The sequence below is a fragment of the Crotalus tigris genome, unplaced genomic scaffold (assembly GCF_016545835.1).
Source record: "Crotalus tigris isolate CLP2741 ecotype Arizona unplaced genomic scaffold, ASM1654583v1 scf7180000018368.3068619, whole genome shotgun sequence".
In the NCBI taxonomy this organism is placed as follows: Eukaryota; Metazoa; Chordata; class Lepidosauria; order Squamata; family Viperidae; genus Crotalus; species Crotalus tigris.
Genome location: NW_024096968.1, coordinates 917,094 through 938,484, shown reverse-complemented (window position 1 = coordinate 938,484; position 21,391 = coordinate 917,094). Strand labels below are relative to the sequence as shown.

The following is a 21,391-nucleotide window of genomic DNA, read 5'->3' as shown; positions in this document are numbered from 1 at the left end:
GCGCTGTCGCCCAGTCCTAGGCCTTCAGCTGGGTTTTATAAAACCTTTTTGCTTTAGGCCTCTGCCGCCGTGTGCAAAAAAAAAAGTTCAATAAATCAATCAATTTCAACTTTTCGCAGGAAAAAAAAGATCTCGCAAAGTTGGAATTGATTGATTGAACTTTTTACTCCACCCAGTCTGCCATTACCACTGCAGCCACACCCACCCAATGGGCCACACCCACCCAATGGGCCACACCCACCCAATGGGCCATGCCCACCCAGCACCCGGTGATACATAAATGGGTTTTGGGTTGCAGTTTGGGCACTCGGTCTCTAAAAGGTTCGCCATCACTGGCCTAGTGTACTATTGTTTGGCTTGTCATCAGTAACCTCCTTCATAGCCCTGAACTATCCCATTGGCAATTCTTAGGCCTAAGAGATTGGAGACAGGAACCAGATCTGGGCAGTGAGGTGGCAGATATCAGTTAGGCTGCAGCTACAAAGTTAAAACATCCTAAGAAAGGATGAAAAGAGAATTTGACAGAAGAAAGAAAGATAATAATGAGAGCTAATTTTCTTACAACTTAATACAACTTTACAAAGATTCCTGTAACAATAAAGATTAATGTTGCCTGTCATTCCAGTTAGTGTTGATATTTATGCCTTTTTCTGATACCATCGGGCTGCTTTCTGTTGTCTCGCAAAATTTTGAAGCACACCTTTTCTCTTGCTGTTAATATCAACATCACACTGACGTGGGATGCAAAGCACAAGATGGTCATCTTTTTTTTTGACCTTTCTGAATTAATGAAGTCTTTCAATGTGACATTTAGGATAATGCCAATACTAGCAAAAATTACACTTAGCTCTCTGAGCAAAAATGTTACAGTGCATCTCTCCCTTTATATTCGATCTAAATCAGTGGTTTTCAACCTTCCTAATGCCGCAACCCCAACCATGTGGTCGTAAGTTGAGGACTACCTGTATTTCCCTGCGGGCGGGGCAAGAGGAGGCACGCACGCTCCACCTCCTCTCCTACGGCTGCACGCGGGCCGTCGCCCAGAAACCACCTCGGCTCGGCTGGCCCAGCCCAAGGAAGATAAGGCACCCGCTGGGCCCACACGCGCCAGCAACCCTCCCTGAGCCCGCCGGCCTCCCACCTCCCACCCCTGGCCCTCTTTTACTTACATTTAGTAGTTGCTCAGCAGGGAGGGGTGGAAACGTCCAGAAACCTCGCCTTAGCTGCAGACAACCTGCAGCACCGTTTGCAGACTGGGACTTTTGGCGGGCTCAGCAGGGCAGAGACAGCCTGGACAATTCCTATTGGCTTTTGAAAGCCAATAGAATTAGACTCTATTCAAGAGAGTCTATTCTATTGGCTTTCAAAAGCCAATAGATTCTATTGGCTTTGGAATGCCAATAGATTCTATTGGCTTTCGAACGCCAATAGAATAGAGTCTCTTGAATAGAGTCTATTCTATTGGCTTTCAAAAGCCAATAGAATAAGAGGGAGTAGCACAGCTAAGGAAAAGGGGGAAAAATGGCGGACTGCGTTGTTTGGCGATCCCCGTGAAATGGTTGTTCAACCCCAAATGGGGTCGCGACCCACAGGTTGAGAACCGCTGATATAAATAAATAGAACTATTTTCTCTCACACAAATACACATCTTTGTACTTTTCTCTTCCAAAGGCTGAACTGTAAGCTCTTAAACCAACACAGGTACAGGAACATCCCTTGGTAGTGGCCAACTTCCAGAGTGTTTTTCTCTCATAGTCTCTGCAAGAGCTACCAACTTGCATTCAGGGGAAGAAGGCAGAAGCAGGTGTACTTGATAGCTCAGCCAAAATGGAGCAGGTGTGATGAAGGAAATTAGCAGAACTGTAGCATCAGAGGGCATGGGGTGACTGGGGTGGCAGGAAGAAAAGGAGTGATATATCAGGACAGCCTGGGCTCAGCACACTTACAAACACGGTATCTTCCTAAAATCGAATGTGCAGTTTGATGTTGAACTTGAAAAACAACTGGGGTTTCAGATAGATGCTTGAAATGGTTTTCTTAGTGAGCAAATTCTATATTCTGTCTGCCGTAGCACTACATTATTTTAAAAAGAGATGTTTCGCAGCAATGTAAGAAACACTGTCAATGTCATAATTCCTTATATTTATTCTTTCAGATATTTAGTAAAATCCAAGGTGTAATATATATTCGAACTATAGTTCTATTATTTTTTGTTTAAAACCCCCCCCCCCCCATTATAAAAGAGATCTGAAAAAGCTAAATGAATTGTAACTGGATTCAGGTCTATTACTTAGCAAGCCTGATTGTCAGAATGAAAGTTATCTTTGATTTGAAGAGCATGACTGGATGGAAAGACAATTTTGCACATGTTAATAAACAATTTAACAATTGTTGATAAACAGTTTAAGAATTTCTATTAATGCTATCAATTCCTTCTGTCCCATTATTTGAAAGCAGGCTTGCAAATCTATGGAGAAAGAAGAGCAATAGAAAAATAATAAATAAAAATACAACTGAAACTTCAAATTAGCAAATGGGGAGGGAAGGAGGGATGCTTATTATTCCCAAGTGACAGAGCAGGTCATCACAGCAATATACAGTGCATTCTGAAAGTATTCAGTCTCCCTTTCACTTTCCTCAATTCTGTTATGCTTGCAGCCTGATTCTACAGTTGTTGAAATTCATTTTTCTCTCTCTCATTAATCTACGCTCAGTACCCCATAATGAAAAAGTGAAAACCAAATTTTAAAAATACTTTCTGAATGCACTGTATACATGTGATGATATCACTCTGTAAATGATGCAAATGATTACTTGTGCCATTTATTGTGTCACGTCATGATGCAAATTGATGCAAATACTTGTCCTATTTATGTAATTGTATCATTACACAAGTGCAATAAATTCTAAGCAGATTTGGCCCATTACATGCAAAGTCCATTGTACTGAGGTTCCAATAAACGGAGGTTTTAGTCTACCCAGGATATACAAGGGATTTGGATTATACTTCACATGGAATTTTCTATCACAGAGACAATATGATCCTCCTCTTTATCAAAATGAGATGATCTGATTTCCCTTGATGGGAAGCTTTGTACAGCTCCATCTGGCTTTCCAGGATAAAAAAGTGGCTCTTATGTGTGTACACCAAAACATCTTCCAGTGCTTGTTGGCAGTTATTAGATGTGCCAAAGGCGCCAGTCACAGGAGGTAAAATTAAGCATTCTTCCTGCCACAACCACTTTGGGCTCTCAGCTACAAGCAAACACTTCAGCACAAAACCTTCTGATGATTTTTTCCCCTCTTCCTTCATACAAGAGCTTCTTAATTTCACGTTCAAGTGTAGAAGACTAATGATGCCATTTTCAGTAAGTCCAGATAAACAAGCAGAGTGACAAATCCTACTCTTGCTTCCCTTTATAGCAGTGAAATGCAGCTTGGATTTATGACCCATTCTTTTAGGGAATCTAAACTACTGTCCTGCCTGGAAAGTGAAAGTTCTGCTTTTAACATGTAGAAGCAAAGCAATTCCTACTTTTCCATTCCCTCTTTTTTGAGTTAAGCAGGTTATTATTTAGGCACAGTTGGCAAATTCTTCAGGCTGGCAGCAGAGTCTTCATAAATCTTCCTCTAGGATATGAGTGCACATCACATTAAATTTTCCTTCTGCCACTCTTATATCAAACAGTCCTTTAAAATGTTAATATGATATCAACAGATTTGAACTTATTTCTCACCTCCTCTTCCTTCCCAGGCTAAAGTTATGGTTTTGGTTTTGATTTTTTTTTTCTTCAAGGCTATCTGTGTACTCCTCTGCAACAGTCAACATGTTTCAACAACCATCATCGTATTTTCTCTCTGCTTTTCCGTAAGTTGGTCCTTATTACATTTCTGAGTTCTTCTGGGCAAATGCTGTGAGATTTTAGAAACTCTTATTTATCTCTTTCTCAGAAAATTGCCACTGTATGAGAACATCCTGCTTAACTGGAGAGATCGCATGACAAGAAAGTAGGCATTGCTTAGATGCCACTTGTTCTACAGGTCCCCTTTACCTTACTTGGAAGAAAGGGACACGCATTCATTGCTTTAAAAATTTACCTTCAAAGGAGTGCTTCACTTGTTGAAATAGAACATAGCCGAAAACCACGGCCCAGTACTATATACAATATATAATGTATTTGTGTGGCTTCATATTCTGAAGAATACTTTTGATTTACAGTGCATGATGATTTACTCATGTGTTTATGTAACAGACTCCTTTTCTGCTTTTCAAAACACTAACCTTTTCAATGTGTCAAAAATAACATAAAAGCAAAAAGTTAGCAGTTAAAAGCCAAAGGAAAAAAAAATATTATGTTTTCAAATCTGCTGAAATACAAGAAATGGATCAGGTATTGTTTATACTGCATGTTTCTTCAAAGGAAACGCCACAGGGAAGTACTGTTTTCAGGAAAATCCGATCTCTAATGTTAACTCTTATGGTCTTCATGAATGTGCTACTGAGCAAAATTTCTGGTGATGACCAAAACTAAGAAGCATGCTCGTAAGCATACAGAGATTCCTTCAAATATATAATTATTTTAAAAATCAAAGCAATATTTTAGATGGACTTGGAAATGCATCAGTAACTAGTGCAATCAACACCAAACTTTTTTGATGCTAGCAGGTGAATCATACCAAAAATTAATGCTTATGATGTATCATTTTCAATACATGTGAATTTGAGTTAACATAATGAATACTGCAGCCATTCACAAAATTTAAAAAAATGATAACTCATAAGATCCCTACAGAGGTTGCACAAAATAAATATAAAGTTTTGTCACAACATTCCCAATAAATATGCAGCAATTCTAAAGGACTGCCTTTTTCTCAATTCTTCTCAGAGGAATTGTTAGCTTTAGTTCTCCTATAAGTTCTCCTATAAGCTATGAGCATGCATGTAAATAATAAAAAATATACTCATCTGTGACAAATAAGAATTGTTTCCAGGTGAATAAGTACAAATAAATGCCAAGGTATTGTTCATTTACCAATGATGTGAAGGGTTACAATAATTCATGGTATGCAAACACATGTTTGTAGCAAATTAATAATGAGAAATGCTATGTTTATATTCATCCATTTAAGGTGCATAACTATTATACTATACTATACTATACTATACTATACTATACTATACTATACTATACTATACTATACTATACTATACTGAGAAATACTGTTTGAATAAGGAAATTACCCTTTTTTATGAATTTGAATGTTTCAGAAGGAATTTTAACCTACTTGTTTCCAGACATAACTTTGAATTTCAGAACTGAATCCAAAGAATGTTGATTGAAATCCTCCACATTTGTTTTCAAGGTGTGATATATCTACATAAGCTGGGCCCATGGGTGCTCTTTGGCAACCTGCAGGCTTCTCTAACTAATGAAAAGGTTTTTCATGATTTACACAAGATTAGACTTAGCAAAATGAAAAAGAGAGGGAGTTGGAAGAGGGAATAGAAGCAGCACTGAGGCATTTCTGACAATTAGTCAGAAATCAGTACAAGTAGTTCTCGACTTACGGCACTTCATTTAGTCACCGTTCAAAGTTACAATGGCCCTGAAAAAAGTGACTTATGACCATTTTTCACAGTTATGACCTTTCCATGATCAAAATTAAATGCTTGGAAACTGGCTCATATTTATGACCGCTACTGTGTCCCAAGATCATGTGATCACCTTTTGAGACCATCTGACAACCAAAGTCACTGAGGAAGCCTGATTAACTTAACATCCGTGTTACTAGCGCCCGCAGTACCATTGATGCAGGCACTAGCTGCCACCACTAGTCCCACATGCATACGCAAATGGGTCCATGGGTGCTAGTGCAAGTGGGGGTGAGTGCACGCACTGGCCAGCTTGTCCTGAAACCCAGTGGCTACTAAGCCACACTCCGGTAGTGGGCCATGGCCCATAGGTTGGGGACCCCTGCTGTAAGGTACCAAGGCTTTCGTTCCTTGTGAAACCAGAGAAAGTAAAGTTGTCTAGACTGGAACACCCAGTAATATAAAAATATCAGATAGATCACATACTGTAGATGAAAGTTAGAAAACAAATCATTGTAAAATCTGAAAAATAGGACAGATATAGAATTAAGTAACAAGACACAGATATAAAAATAATAAATAATAGCATATATGAATAGGGAAATAGGGCATAAATCATAGATACAGAAATAGACATACCAGATAAAGAACTAAGACATATGTAGAAAAACCTAGGATTAAGATGTCTAGAAAAAAGACCCATATCTGGAATCTATAGGCATGGTAAAAAAAATCTATAGGCATAGTGGATAAAAATTAGCAGAAATTCCACATTTTCATTTTTAAAATAAATCTATATTTTTGCCTAATAAACCCTCCCATACAAAAAACAGAGGAGTAAAACTCACTTCTTCTCTGTAATATCCCTGAAAATAAATGGTGACATTTGGAGATTTACATTATAAAGAAAAGAACTCCATAATATTTGAACAAATTGTTTGTGTCTTGTTACTGTGTCTTGTTTGGAAGTCATCTTATTGTTCCTCTCTAAAAAAAAAAAACGTTGATAAAACATATTGAAAATCTCCTGCTGCAAACTGCTTAACTCTTAAACATTTAGTGACAAATACCAATGTAACTCTGAATCCTATATGTGATTTTAAAAATCCGGTTATTTACAGTCCGCTGTTGTAAATGGTTTCTAAAATACTTGCTGCTTTGGATTTTCAGCAGAAAAGAGACAGGCACAGAAGAATTAAACATTTGTCCTCTAGTGAACACCATTTGGAATTTATGTTGGCATTGCAAGAAATTTGAGGGCACTTTATTTTATATGTTCATCTTTGTACTCTTTTGAAATAATACAGGTAATCCTTGACTTACAGCAGTTCAATTAGTGACCGTTTGAAGTTACAAAGGCACTGGGAAAAAGGACTTGCAACCATTTTTCACACTTATGAGCATTGCAACATCCCCATAGTCACCTGACCAAATTTCAGACGCTTGACAAGTGACTCATATTTATGACGGTTGCAGTGTTTCAAGGTCATGTGATCACTTTTTGTGACCTTCTGACAAGCAAAGTTGATGCGGAAGCCAGATTCACTTGACAACTGGGTCACTAATTTAACAACTGCAGTGATTCACTTAACAGTTGTAGCAAGAAATAAAATGGGGCAAAATTCACTTAATAACTGTTTGAGCAACAGACATTTTGGGCTCAATTGTGGTCATAAGTCGAGTTTAATAAAGAGAAGGACTAGGCATAACATGATAGCAGTGTTCCAATATCTCAGGGGCTGCCACAAAGAAGAGGGAGTCAAGCTATTCCCCAAAGCATCGGAAGGCAGGACAAGAAGCAACAGATGGAAACTAACCAAGGAGAGAAGCAACCTAGAACTCGGGAGAAATTTCCTGACAGTTAAAACAATTAACCAGTGGAACAACCTGCCTCCAGAAGTGGTGAATGCTCCAACACTGGAAGTTTTTAAGAAGAGACTGGACAGCCATTTGTCAGAAATAGTATAGGGTTTCCTGCCTCAGCAAGGAGTTGGACTAGATGACCTCCAAGGTCCCTTCCAAAGATGTGTGATTTAACTGTTTTCCAGATAATTATATATTTTTAAAAATCAGAAAATATTATCTCCCTCTTTGGAACAAAGTTATTTGTTCCAAAGTTATTTGTTGGTAAACATTTAAAGCTTGGTTTCTCTTTTAAGGTTTTATAAAATCAGATGAACTTTAAATATATATATTTAATTTCAGATTCTTTCTTTTTGTTTTTAATTGTCAGTTTTTCTTTTTTTGCATGTTGTGAATTTTTATTTTGTGTATGCTTGTTTGAAAATAAATATTTTTATTTAAAAAAACAAGTTAAATATTAAACAAACTTAAAGACAGACTTGATGGACCACTGAGTCTTTTTCTGCAGTTAGTTTCCTGTCTTTCTAGATTCCATTTTGAAGCTTGAGGTATGTAATAAATATAACAATTAAAAGTATACTTAGAATTTTAAAAATAAATCACTAAACTTTCAAAAATAGCAGTGTTAATAATCAAGAAATTATAATGTTCAATTGTTAGATTACTACTGCATAATAAATAAAGATGGAAGTTCTTTACCAACTTCAAAATTGTCATGGATAAAAATGTTACACATATTTTGTAGTTTATATCATGTTTCTCAACCTTGACAACTTAAAATGTGTGGACTTCAAGTCCCAGAATTCCCCATCCAGCTGAGAAACCCTGATTTATATATTCCTCCCACATGAAGCAAGCAGCAACTTTCCTACTGTTTTAAAAGATGGTCAGCAAGAGGCTCAAAGGATCCATATCCTAATGATATATGGAATGCTGAATAAATACATCATACATTCAGTTCCCAGAATTTTGCAAGCTGGTCCTTTTTTTCCTTGCAATAAATCTAGTAAAATAAGACCCTGTGAGAATCTACTCTTCATGGTTGTGAGCAACTGCTAAAGACTTGACATTTTGCAAGAGCTTAAGTATAGCCATTATGAAAGTGCTCTCTGTAGCACAAACCAAGCATGTCTTTGGGGTTCCTGAAACTAATAAGAGGGCCTGAGAAAATAATCTAAAGAGATAGAGAATCTTAAAAGAAAAAAAAACAACTCATTAGATTTCCTAATCTAAAACCATTCAGGTTTTAAAAGTCTTCACCACCTTTTCAACTCTGCCTGGATGCAAAGCAAGTCACATGTTCCCCAAACACCCTTCTAACAACCCAGGTTCCTGCCAAAGTGTAGTTTTTAAACACCCCTCCAAAACAATTTCTCAGCAGGTTGAAATAATGCAGATTTGATGATTGCTAGTCAGATATACATCTTCCAGCACCAACAACAACTAAGTCAGTGGTTCTCAACCTGTGGGTCAGGACCCCATTTGGGGTCGAACGACCATTTCACGGGGGTCGCCAAACAACGCAGTCCGCCATTTTTTCCCCCTTTTCCTTAGCTGTGCTACTCCCTTTTATTCTATTGGCTTTTGAAAGCCAATAGAATCGACTCTCTTGAATAGAGTCTAATTCTATTGGCTTTCAAAAGCCAATAGGAATTGTCCAGGCTGTCTCTGCCCTGCTGAGCCCGCCAAAAGTCCCATTCTGCAAACGGTGCTGCACCGGTTGAGTAGTCCTCGACTTACGACCGGTTGAGTAGTCCTCGACTTACGACTGGTTGGGGGGTCGCGGTATTAAAAAGGTTGAGAACCACTGAACTAAGTGATAGGTTCTGGCTCAGTTTAGCTGAGCATCCCTAACCTTTAGATTTAGCCATTTACTATCTCCAGGCACAGGTGCAGTCTTAGAAGGCATTCTGGAATAAGGCTGAGTCATCCACAGTGGTGATACAGTGGTCCAAATTCAGCAATGTCAAAGAAATATTCAGGGGCAGCATGGGTTCAGAATAAAATTCTGAGGAATACCATGAGCCAACATCATTTCTGATGCTGGATCTTCCAAAACTAAAGCTAACATAACACCTTGGTGAAAGATACCAACGGCAGAACCTGTGGACAATATTTTGCTTAATGCTAAAAGTCATGAAAGATCCAGTAGAATCAACATGAGGGTAGCACTCATGCTATCGATTCCTAACATAGCAGTATATTGTTTTCTATACAATCAAAATATAGCTGAAACAAGACTGCAATGAATTGATTTTAGGCAGATAGTATCAGACATTTTTCATCTAATTTTTTCCCCTGAAGTTTAGGGGAAAAAGACTCTCAAAACAAAATGTTTCTCTCAAGGCATTATTAAATTCTTTCTAGAGTTCATTAGCACTCAATCTGGATCTTTCCTGTCCTAGCCTGCTACTTCCCACTGACAAGAAATTTATACTCTTGTTACCTATTCTGGAAAGTTGTTTAAGAATGATTTATCATCTTTGGAGAATATGTTTGTGCATGCACTTTTTTTTGTCTTTTTCTCTCTCTCTTAACACCAGAAGCAGTTCTATTTTAATACAAGCCTTAGAAAAGTTGAATAGCTATTGCTACATGGAGCTTCAATCACAGCATCAAGACAGTCTGCTTTAAGAACTGTCAATAATAATCTGAACAATTTATCAAGATAAAATACTATGGACTTTTACCACTTTATAAAACTATGCATAGTTAAGGCCGAACAATGAATACCGATACAACTCATTCAAAAACATATACCGGTATTAATTTTTTAAAGTCCAGGAAGCACTGATTTAATATACTGCTTCTTCTCTAGAGGGGTTATTTTTTAAAAATCATATATTACTGATTTGGGATGTGTAAATAAGTCATTTTAAGTGTTTTGAGACATCAGTTCAACCTATGATTCATTTTTGTGATGATAAAATAATAATGGAATATTGCAATTGGGGCTTTTTATTGCCTTTCTAACTTTGGCACAAATACAAATTTTTAGTTTTAGAACATTGCACAAGCATAAAATGAGATGCATATCTGTCAACAGACAATAAACATTTGCAATCCCAGTCAGATAATTATGCTCATTACAAGTCACCTTTAAATAAGGGCTACATTAAGCCATTAAGTGAAAAATAGCTTTAAGCTCTATTCCTTTGGAGCTATTTTCTAATAAACCTTAAAGTACTATTATTCCATACTTATAATTAATGTTGGCAAAATAGCAGGGGTCAGATTCATTGTTCAATTTCTACCTAAGAATTACCAATATAGGATGGAAAATCACAGCTGAAAATCCTACCAGGATTGTTTTTAAAAGGCCAAAAATTCCAATGGTGTATTCCTACCATTATGAATAATAAAATAATATAGTAAATATGTAAAATAATACTTGGATACTTTTATTTTGAAAAATAGATTTACTAATCTCTATGAATTTTTTCAGGGCTTATAGCATAGCATTCACACCATGCATCTCATCTGCAGTTATATTTACATTAGCAATACTTGCGTGATATACTGTCTATCAGTATATTGGCATTCTGACATTTCTGTTACATAAGTAACCTATCTATCGTGCATGTTCCAGGCTTCAGATGTACTCAAATAATATTGTCAGAATTCCACTATTCAGAAATGAAAAACTGCAGAGCATGCTGTCCCCACCTTTTTATAATATATCCATCAGAGAATCACCTCACTACAGACCTATGTACTTAGAAAACTGCAATTGATTAAGCTCAGGAGCAATCTGCTCCTTGTAATGTAAGGAAATATCTTTTTAAATAGGGGGCCATTCCACTATTCAACTCTCTGAAGTTATATTCTAAATTAAGAAGAAATATAATGTGAACCTTCCATGATATATCTTGGCTTGATCAACCAATCAGAAACATAGAGCTATCCCAAATGAAATAAAATTATTAACTTCTCAGGAAAGATTTTGTATCCCCATGACTTTGTAATATTTTACCCAATTAATGTGACAAACAGCTACGATGTATTCTATTATTTACCAGTGCTAAGCAATGAAAAGTAACATATGATTGATAAACAAGACTGAGCACAGAATTTTTAGTTGATTACTAATCAGAATTTCCACTACAAAATTTTAAACATAACCTCCTTTTTGTCATATTGAAGATAATTTACAATTAGAAAACAACACACATCAGAGACAACATAACCAAAATACATAATTTCTACCACTTATCAGAATTTGGCCTTATTGATCAATTAAATAAACCTTCAGTCATCTATATTCTTGCTTTTATATTATCCAGAAACATTAATAGGCTAGTAGAGCTTATAATATCCAGGAGAGAGAAAGAAAGAAAGAAAGAAAGAAAGAAAGAAAGAAAGAAAGAAAGAAAGAAAGAAAGAAAGAAAGAAAGAAAGATTATTTTGTTAACTTCAAACCTCCAGAGAACCATATCTACCTCCTATGTATACAAGGATATATATGTCATTTCCATTAATAATTATTCTAACTTAGCACATAGAGATAAAATTATACTCCCTAGTGTAAGTAAACCAGAAGCCAACTATTCATTTAGTTTTTCAAATGCATTTTTATATTGATTGTATTTAAAAAGGTTTTCCCATATGACTGTATTTAGTTCCATCCATACAAATGAGACAAGATGATGGTAGGAAAATAGAATGGGTATTTTAATAGATAGAATAATTTATATTTATGAGATTTAAAATCTACTAAGTAAATTTTAAGAAACCTACTTATATATTTAATGATAAATACAATTAAGCACAAGCAGAATATTTTAGCAAGTTAATTTTGCATAATCGTACATAACAATGGCAATTAGATAATGAGGCTTTGAAAATGTATCAGGTTGATGCAATTTGTAGCAATATTTTATATAAACAGCTGCATATGGTCTGCACACATTAAAATGAAAAGCAAATGACCAGATGCCTTGATATAATAGATCAACAGGCACAAGGAAACCTTGCTGAGAATGCTTGAAATATCTGAACACAAAATTAATAGTTCCTATTAATCACTTTCTCTAAGCTAGTTCATTTCTTGATAAGAACAAGATATGCAGTATAAAGGGAACATGCTAACTTTAGTTTTCATTAGACTCAAAACTGTCTTATATGGACTGAAGAAAGCAGCAGATTAACATGTTTTAGCCCAGCGGCTCCCAACCTTTTCTATACCCTGCACCCCTAGAAAGCTTCTGATATATATTTACAAAAGTTTGAAATAACAGCAACAAATTATGCATATACATTATAATTTTGAAAATCCACGTTTTCGCACCCCCTGGAATATAGTCTCATACCCTCAGTTGGGAACCTCTGTTTTAGCCTATTTAAAGTCCAGTAATACAGATCCTGGGCCAGATTATATCAACTGCTTTGCAATGTCACATCCTTGAAAAAACAAACAAAATAAATACAGTGGAATTTAGATTTATATAGGAACAAGAATAATCCATAATAATTATTCAGCAAATGCATTTCTATATTAAACACATAATTAAGATACATATAAAATAATTAGATATATCCACCTTCAGTAACCACTGATCCATAAGCAGACTAAATACTCCTTCTCAGCTGTATCTCAGATTGCAGATGAATAGACATATGTTTGCATTCTCTTTTATATTAAAAATAAACAAATAAAACTACTAAGTATGCATTGAAATAATACATAAAAAGAGGTTTAAATATGTTTTATCTAATTTAATAGAAACAACGAGCTTATTATATGGATAAATATTCAGGGACCATTTGCATACCTGTAGAAACATCCACTTGCATATAATCTAAAGCGGAATATTTCAGAATTGAACATTTTATTCTATTTTTCTTATTATGATTCTTGCATCATCTTCCAGAGTGCTGATCAGCATTGGCCAGCATTATCTCAATGAACGGCAGCATTAATGAACATAAGAGATAAAATACTCATTCTTACCAGCACTTTTGGGAAGGTGACAAAGATGCACCTTGATCAGCATTGGGCAAATATCTTGATAGTGATGGGACTAGGAGCCTAGATATTATACCAATAAAGCCAGCAATCCAATCAGAAATTACGTATTCGCAAAGCTACTGAATTAATCACCGCTTCTGCAATCATTACAGTAAAAGAGGGGATTCCCGTTTTCCTCCTGTTGATTGCCATTGGTGGCAGCTGGCCTTTTCCATTAGCAAGCTACATGAATTGCTGCTGCCCGTCAGTATGCCAGTTAAGTATGGAAACTGCATGGAAATTGCACGTTAACTGGCGTCATCACCAAAGCACTCTGTCTATAAACAATGCTGGAAGTACACAAAAGAGGAATGCTTGCACTTAATTATTTCAGCAGTATAGAATTAGGTTGACTGTCAAACAATGAGCAGATGTTTTCTGACATCCTTTTCATCTGAAAGCATATCTGAGTTTTACCAAACCATGTAGAAGAGGTTATCTCCCTGCCTTCATCTATACACTACTTATTTTTTTTATAAAATACAGAATGAATAATCTATACCCTCATTTTTATAAGGAATCATCACAGAGGCTTATATTTAGCATTATTTTGCACTTTTGCATGTATGGGAGATTAACAAGACTTCTTCCCTAAGAATGTAGACCTTGACTTAAAACCACAATTGAGCCCAAAATTTATATTGCTAAGCAAAGGCAGTTGTTAAGTGAGTTTTACAATCTTCTTTTGCCACAGTTGTTAAGTGAAGCACTTTAGCTGCTAAGCAAATCTGGCCTTTTCCATTAACTGTGCTTATCTGAAGCCAGCCGGGAAGGCTTAAAGTTACAAATAGTGATCACATGACCCTGGAACAGTGCAACTGTCATAAATACATGTCAATTGCCAAATTTTGATCATCTGACCATAGGGATGCTGCAACAGTCACAAGTATGAAAACCCCATCATAAACCAGTTTTTTCCAGTGCTGTTGTAACTTCAAATGATCACTAAATGATGGTTGTAAGTCAAGGACTACCTGTCAAATCAAAAATTCATTTTCAAGATATAAAAATTCACCCTCTAAAAATGACCAAAAGGTATTGTTTTTATCTTTTGATAAAACTTCACAAGTTTATTGGCCTGTATAACAAGGCAGAGATGCTAAGCCTTTGAAATAAATTGCAGTTTAAGTACAGGCTGAATGCATCCTAATCTGAACTAGCTGATCATATAATGGCTGAATTCTGATACCCAAGCTGACCATGGCTTAGAGTCTAAACTGAGTTTTCTAAAGTACAAATGGAGCCACGTTTTGACTTGTTTGCTTTCCACATTTTATTTACTGAGCACTTTATATCTAGGCATAGGTTGCTTTATAGGCAGCATGAATGGCCCCTGCTATTTTATCTATCTAGACAGCACTGCCCAACTACTTCAAATATAGGTCTGGTTTGCATGTAATATAAGCAATAACATAATTTGCTTTTTAAAAAAAAACAGGTCAAAGGATTTCAGCCATTGCTTACAAAATTTCTGCATAGAAAATATAGCTTCTAATTCTGGGTATATAATCAATGTCAAAAGCCATCGTTTGTCAATTTAGCCATCATACAAAGCAGTACATCAACTTTATAAAACCATGATTTGACATGACATCTTAATTGAGCAGATGAATCTGGAACCAGATAATAGCATATGTTTACGTCATGCCTTATTTACTTAACATTGTTATAAAATATGTTTTACACCATCTTTATGAATATTTGGGGCTATACTGCAATGTCTGGAGCATTGAGAGGTCAACAGATTTTATTTTAAGAATGCAGTTACTAAAAGCTGGAAAAATTTAGTTCGTTATTGATGAAAGAAATGGTACAGAATCCTCTAGTTAGGTAGATTACTGAGTTATGTTCCTCTCCTCTTTATTTTTAGGAATAGGTAACTTCAATATAGTTAAGGCAAAAGTCTTGTATAAACCTAAATAGCACTGACAATACATACACATTCCGTTTCTTACTGTACCACTAGCAGACATTGAAACAGTGAACAAACACTGAGACATAAATTATAAAGATTAAGCTCTTCAGATGAAGTGTACTGTACATCCACATTCCCTGAGAATCAGTAATAATGTTGTAAAAGTGTATAATGTGTATTAGATGTACACATTATGTTTAACTTAAGTGTGCCTATTGTTTTCTATTTCTTTTTGAGTTTTCTCTTTTATTATTTTTAACAGGATTCCATAACTACTTTCTAGAGAGATAGAGACAGAGAAAATGTATATGTGTATATGGTGTGTGTATGTGTATGCATAGTTATATCAACCCCCCCCCCAAAGTACTGTAAGTATGATGGCAAATTAATGGTACCTAAAGGACTGTGCTTTACACTGTATTTTAAGATATCTGGTATAGAATGCCCCCAAAGAAGTTAATTAAACACAGAAGAAATTGAATCTTTAAATAACAATCTCATGAGATATCTAACAATAATTAAGAATTGACAAAATAATATTCTGATATTCCAGAAATTCCTTTTATGTGCTTATTTCATGTGATGTTAATGCCAAGTTCTTCTTTTGTAGCTGACCAAATCATGTATGTATCATATTATTACAGGGGATAGAAAAAGCATTCCCCTTTCCCTCTGCACCACCAGAGAAAAACAGTCTCCTCCAGAGAAATGTTCAGCTTTTATATCAGCCAATATGTCAGGTCTCCACACAGTATTTCCCTTGTTTTACAGTGACATCTATCCTGCAGTACTAGGGAATCCCCAGTCATTTACTCAACATCAGCACCGCTTAATGTGGACAGTTCCCCTCTGCAGTAATTCTGAGACAATTTGCCATTCCTTTGCTATTAAAAGCCCAAATTATTACAAATTAATTAATCAAATAAATAATACTGAAAGAACATGCCAGTTCAGACCAATATGAATCTGTAAGAAATTACATCAAATGAAAAAGACAGACATTTCTGAATTTGACTGAGAATTATCACTCTTCAGCACCTGTGCTTCTATCCTTCTGCCCTTTATCCACACATATATTCGGGCTACAATGCAAACATAAAATACCGTAGTACTGACAAGACTAAGTTTCAGGTGTTATAAAACATGACTAGGCATCCACTGACAAACAATCAACTTAAAGCATTTCACAATCACTTACAAGATGCTGATGCATTTAGAAAAGGAGTAGGAAGAGACTGAGCATTTTGCAGCCACTGAAATAACAGAATCATTATATGAGAAATTGGTTAATACGGTTTATTTTGTTCATGTCGATGTAAGCAAATGACATTAAGGTAGCTCTCACATAATGACTGGGCCCTGTCAAGGATCCAGCAAAAATATCTACACAATGTCACATGTCAAATACTAGCCAGAAAAGTACTTTCTACAACCACAGCATAAAGCAAAATTTACCAGAGGCTGAAATTGTCAACCACGCTAAAGTTAGCAAAATCATACCAAGACAAACAATGATCAACCTACAAACATCCAAACCTAACAAATCTGGCCTGCTTTCAAAATGCTTTTTTGTTTTTTTTTCTTTTTCCAAAGGAGAAAAATGTACACCTGAAGCCCTTCGGATGGGGCAAAAAGGACCCCCTTTCCTTCCCCTCGCAGTTTCTCTTCTCCAGAGGGCATGAAAGACTTAGCCAACTAGTTATCTACGGCAAGGAAAGAAAGACCGCGTTCTTTCTCACCATCTCCAAAAGCCCCAAAGATGAAGACGTAAGCCTTGCTTGTTGCTCAGAGAGCTTTCACAAACTTTCCCCACCCTTGCCACTCAACTTCTGGAAAAATCAGCCATACGGAAATCCACTTGAAAATCGTTTAAAACCACGACGAACCAGCATCTCGCCCAAATCGTCCAGAAAACCCAGGGAGCGTGAAAGAGGGGAGGGGAGAAAATAAGGAACTGGCCTCAGACTTTAACACCCCCCCCCCTTTTTTTTAAATTTCCTTTTTCTTCTTCATTCACCTCCCACCTCCCTTGTGTGATCTGGGCCAGCCAAGTCACCTCTTATTTTCTCCAAAAAACCCCCTCCCCCCTTCCCCCGTCTCTTTCCAACAGCCGCCACTGACTTACCACATCCCCGGGTACACAGCGCCCTGCTGACCTCCTTCTTCAGATTCCTGCCCGTCTCCAGGGGCGGGGAAGACGCTCGAAAGAGCAGCGGCGGTGGCGACGACTCACTGCTGTTCCCGCTCGCAGCTCCCAGGGGCTCCATGAAGAAGATGTAGCGACTCTCTTCCTTCAAGGCGCTCCCGCAAGCGGAGCCCCGCTCTCCGAGCAGCAGCCAAAGCAGCGCGTCCTTCCGCAGCCCGCCGCTTTTCGCCGGCCACACCTGGTGCACGCGCACTCGAGCTACGGCGGAGGCGGGCGCCAGGCTCGGGCTGCCGAGGTGCGGGAGCGGGGGGCTGGGAGCCGGCGAAGAGGGGAGGATCGTTCCTGAGGAGGAGGACGAGGAAGAGGAGGAGGAGGAGCTGGAGGTGAAAGCGGTGATGATGGTGGTGGTGGTGGTGGTGGTGGTGGCGGCGGCAACGGCGGCAGGTTGCACGGACAGCCTCAACAGCGGCGGTGACACCAGCGACGTCGTTTCTTCTTCTTCTCCTCCTTCTCCTTTCCGGCCAGCCGTTAGTTCGGCCACGCTGTGAGCCAGCACCTTGCCCTCGATCACCACGGAAGCGAGCCGGACCAGCCCCTGCACCGAATCCTCGCTGAGTGGCGAAGAAGAAGAGCACGACGCGGCCGCCCCGGCCAGGGCCGAAACACCCAGCACAAATAGGAGACGCAGCAGCGAGCGGCTGCCGCCACTACAGCAGCAACGGAGGAACATGGTCGGTGGGCGAACAGCAGGGCGCTCGTAGGCAGCTTTCAGCAAGCCCGGCAGTTGCCACCGGCGAAGCCCCTCACACCCCCCCGCGCTTCGTTCCCGCCACCTGCGCGCCGCCTGGTCTTGCGGAAGGGAGGGGGGAAGGGTGCTGGTACCGCTGCTGCTGATGGCTGTGGAGGGAGGAAGAGGAAGGCGGGAAAGCAGCGCCTGAGGCAGGATGGGGCTGCTTAGTCCGTAAGCCCAGGTGGCTCTTCGCTTTCACCGCCACCTCTTCGCGAGGTGGGAAGGGGGGAGCTGGGAAGCAGCTTCGGAGAGTGCCCAACTGTTAACAATCCTCTTACATGCCGGCGGGAGCTCCTGCAACGCCTGAAGCCGGATGACTGAGATACGCAGCCGAGAGGCGGCGGACTTGCCAAGCGGAGAAGACGCGCGGGCCACCGCCAACAGCAGTAGCGGCGGCAGCCGCGTGTTTTTCCCGGCTCTGTTTACCTTCGGCGCGAGCTCTGTGGGCGCCCCCTTTGGCGCGCATTCTGCCAGCAGCTGCTCAGTCGGTCCGGGAGGCGGGAAGAGCGGCGGGGATGTGTATGCGTGAGTGGGTTTGTTTTGCCCGCGCACTTTTCTCCTGCTTCACCTGAGCGGACGTTCTACACTCTCTCTCTCTCTCTCTCTCTCTCTCTCTCTCTCTCTCTCTCTCTCACACACACACACACACACACACACACACACACACACACACACACACACACACACACACACACACACACACACACACAGTCTCCTCTCCTTTGCTACAATAGGGGTGTGTCTGAAGATGCGGTATATGTACCCCTTCATTGAGTGGTCCTCCTCACTAATAGGCTGGAGCCCTTCCTTCAAGTATTCCCTATCAGTCTCCTGGGCCATGGGTGCCACCTTCAGTGTTCTCTTAGCCCTTCAACCAGTGGTGGGATTCAGCTGGTTCGCACCACTGGCAGCTAATTTTTTGTTGCCCAGGCCTAGAAGGGATTTCCGGAAGCGGCATCCACACAGAGAACCGGTTGTTCACATATTTGAATCCCACCGCTGCCTTCAACTCGCTGTTGTGCAACTTAAGCAGGACCCCATTTGCCTGTTGCTGGATCCTCAACATTCAGTACAGGTAATCCTCGGCTTACGACTGCAGTTGAGCCCAAAATTTCTGTGGCTAAGTGAGACATGTGTTAAGCAAGTTTTGCCCCATTTTACAACCTATCTTGCCACACTGTGGTTGTTTATTAACATGGTTGTTAAGTGAGTCTGGGTTCCCCACCGACTTTGCCTGTCAGAAGGTCACAAAAGATCTGGAGCACTGCAACTGTCATAAATATGAACCAGTTGCCAAGCATCTGAATGTTGATCATAAATATGTCATCAGTATGAACCAGTTGCCAAGCATCTGAATTTTGATCATGTGACCATAGGATGCTGCAAGGGTTGTTGAAAAATGGTTATAAGTCACTTTTTTCAGTTCTTTTGTAACTTTGAACATTCACTAAATGAACTGTTGTAAGTTGAGGACTACCTGTACCATGCAAATTATCTGGGGTCTGTATCTCCTGGTGACCCTGATTTGAAAGTTTGCTTCATCCAGTTTAGTGGGGACTTATTTCTGAATGTGCCTATCAAAGATGACTGTATCTCATAAAGTTGTGCAGCCATATAATTTGATATGTCAATGAACAACTCATCTTGAATGCAGAATGAATTCACTAGAATGTCTTTCTCCAAACAGTTAAGCTTCAATGATCACAGGGCCAAAGATATTTAGTAATTCTTTATTTATATGTTTTCCTGATTACCTAAAACTATTTTCTCTTCAAATACTTTTGATATAATTGGTTCACTTCAGCTGAAACCATCAAATGATGTAACAAGCATTTGTCAATCAAGTTTAGCATTTGGGTTTCTCCTGCACTAATATCAACCATTAAAGTTGATGAAATTATGATGAACTCAGTCTGATGGTATACCTAAAAATTTGATGCATGTAATGAAAGGGAAAAATATGTCCCCTTATACAGTAGTTCAGAATCATGACTTTCATCTCCCTTTCCCTTCTCTTGTCTGGCTTGTTACACTGTATAAATTGCAGTTTTCTAATTTGTAGCATGTGAAGATGTTTATGCTAACAATGTACAATTTGTACAAAGATCTTCATAGAAGCACAACGTAGTGCACTTTTATCTACGCTGAGGTGCAAACATAAATCATGTGTCCATTAACACCATGCACATGTTTGTAAACATGGAGGTGGGATGTAAAATGCATTTCCAGTTATGCAAGTTAATGTGTTTCCTCCCACTTTAGTCAGGAGATAAGTAGTGGCTTATGAAGGTTGTTTATGGAGAAGATTTTATATTTATTCTCAACAGATGGCAGCACCTGGCTTACTTTGTCTAGGATTATCCTTCATTGGGAGAATACCAGGGAATCCCAGCGCTTGAGGCCACCCATTGATGTTGAAAAAATCCCAGAAGTAGAATTTTTCTCCAAATAATTTTATTATTCTAATCAGACAAAAACCCTGTTTTATCTATTAATGAGTTATGAGAGCATAGAGCAGCACATTGCACTATCTTGTCTTGTTTTTTTTTTCATTCCAAAGATCAACACCCTAGAATGGAAATATAAATTAAGAATACTTTTAAAACAATCCCCAAAGACACACAATTTTTCAATGATGAACGATTACCTTTGAGAAATATGTGGTCTTGAATTATTTTGATTATTTGGATTAAATATACCTTTGTTCCAATTGGCCGTAGAAAGGCATTTTTAAAAATCTGATTTTCTCCTCTAATGCTAGAGCTCAGTTGTTAGCATTCCTATCTGGAAGAAGGTAGCAATTGCAAGCTCCAGATTGCCCACCATGGGTTTGTTTTCATTTTTACTGAATTGTTTATTTGCTTTTGCTTATTTTCCATTTATTGTAAACTGCCCAAAATCTCAGTGTTTGAGTTCAGCAGCCATATACATGTCTTCAAAAAATAAATTGAATTATTTAGGATGTGCATATTTAGGGATGGAGTAATGGATAGATAGATCTCTGCAGGACATTGCTTGCTGTATCAAATTTCTGTGTTTTGAGCCTGCAGTTTTGCTTCAGGCTGCAACCAACATAT

The 21,391-nt window shown here is 38.5% G+C and overlaps 1 protein-coding gene across 1 annotated transcript in view; it reads right to left on the bottom strand.

Moving 5' to 3' along the window:
- LOC120311494 overlaps positions 1-19,627 on the bottom strand; it is a 528,108-nt gene extending 508,481 nt beyond the window's left edge. The window contains exon 1 of the mRNA XM_039351051.1: positions 17,504-19,627. Within this exon, the coding sequence (XP_039206985.1) occupies positions 17,504-18,254 (751 nt within the window). The 5' untranslated portion in view covers positions 18,255-19,627. The remainder of the gene's footprint in view (positions 1-17,503) is intronic.
- Positions 19,628-21,391: the final 1,764 nt, after the last annotated feature.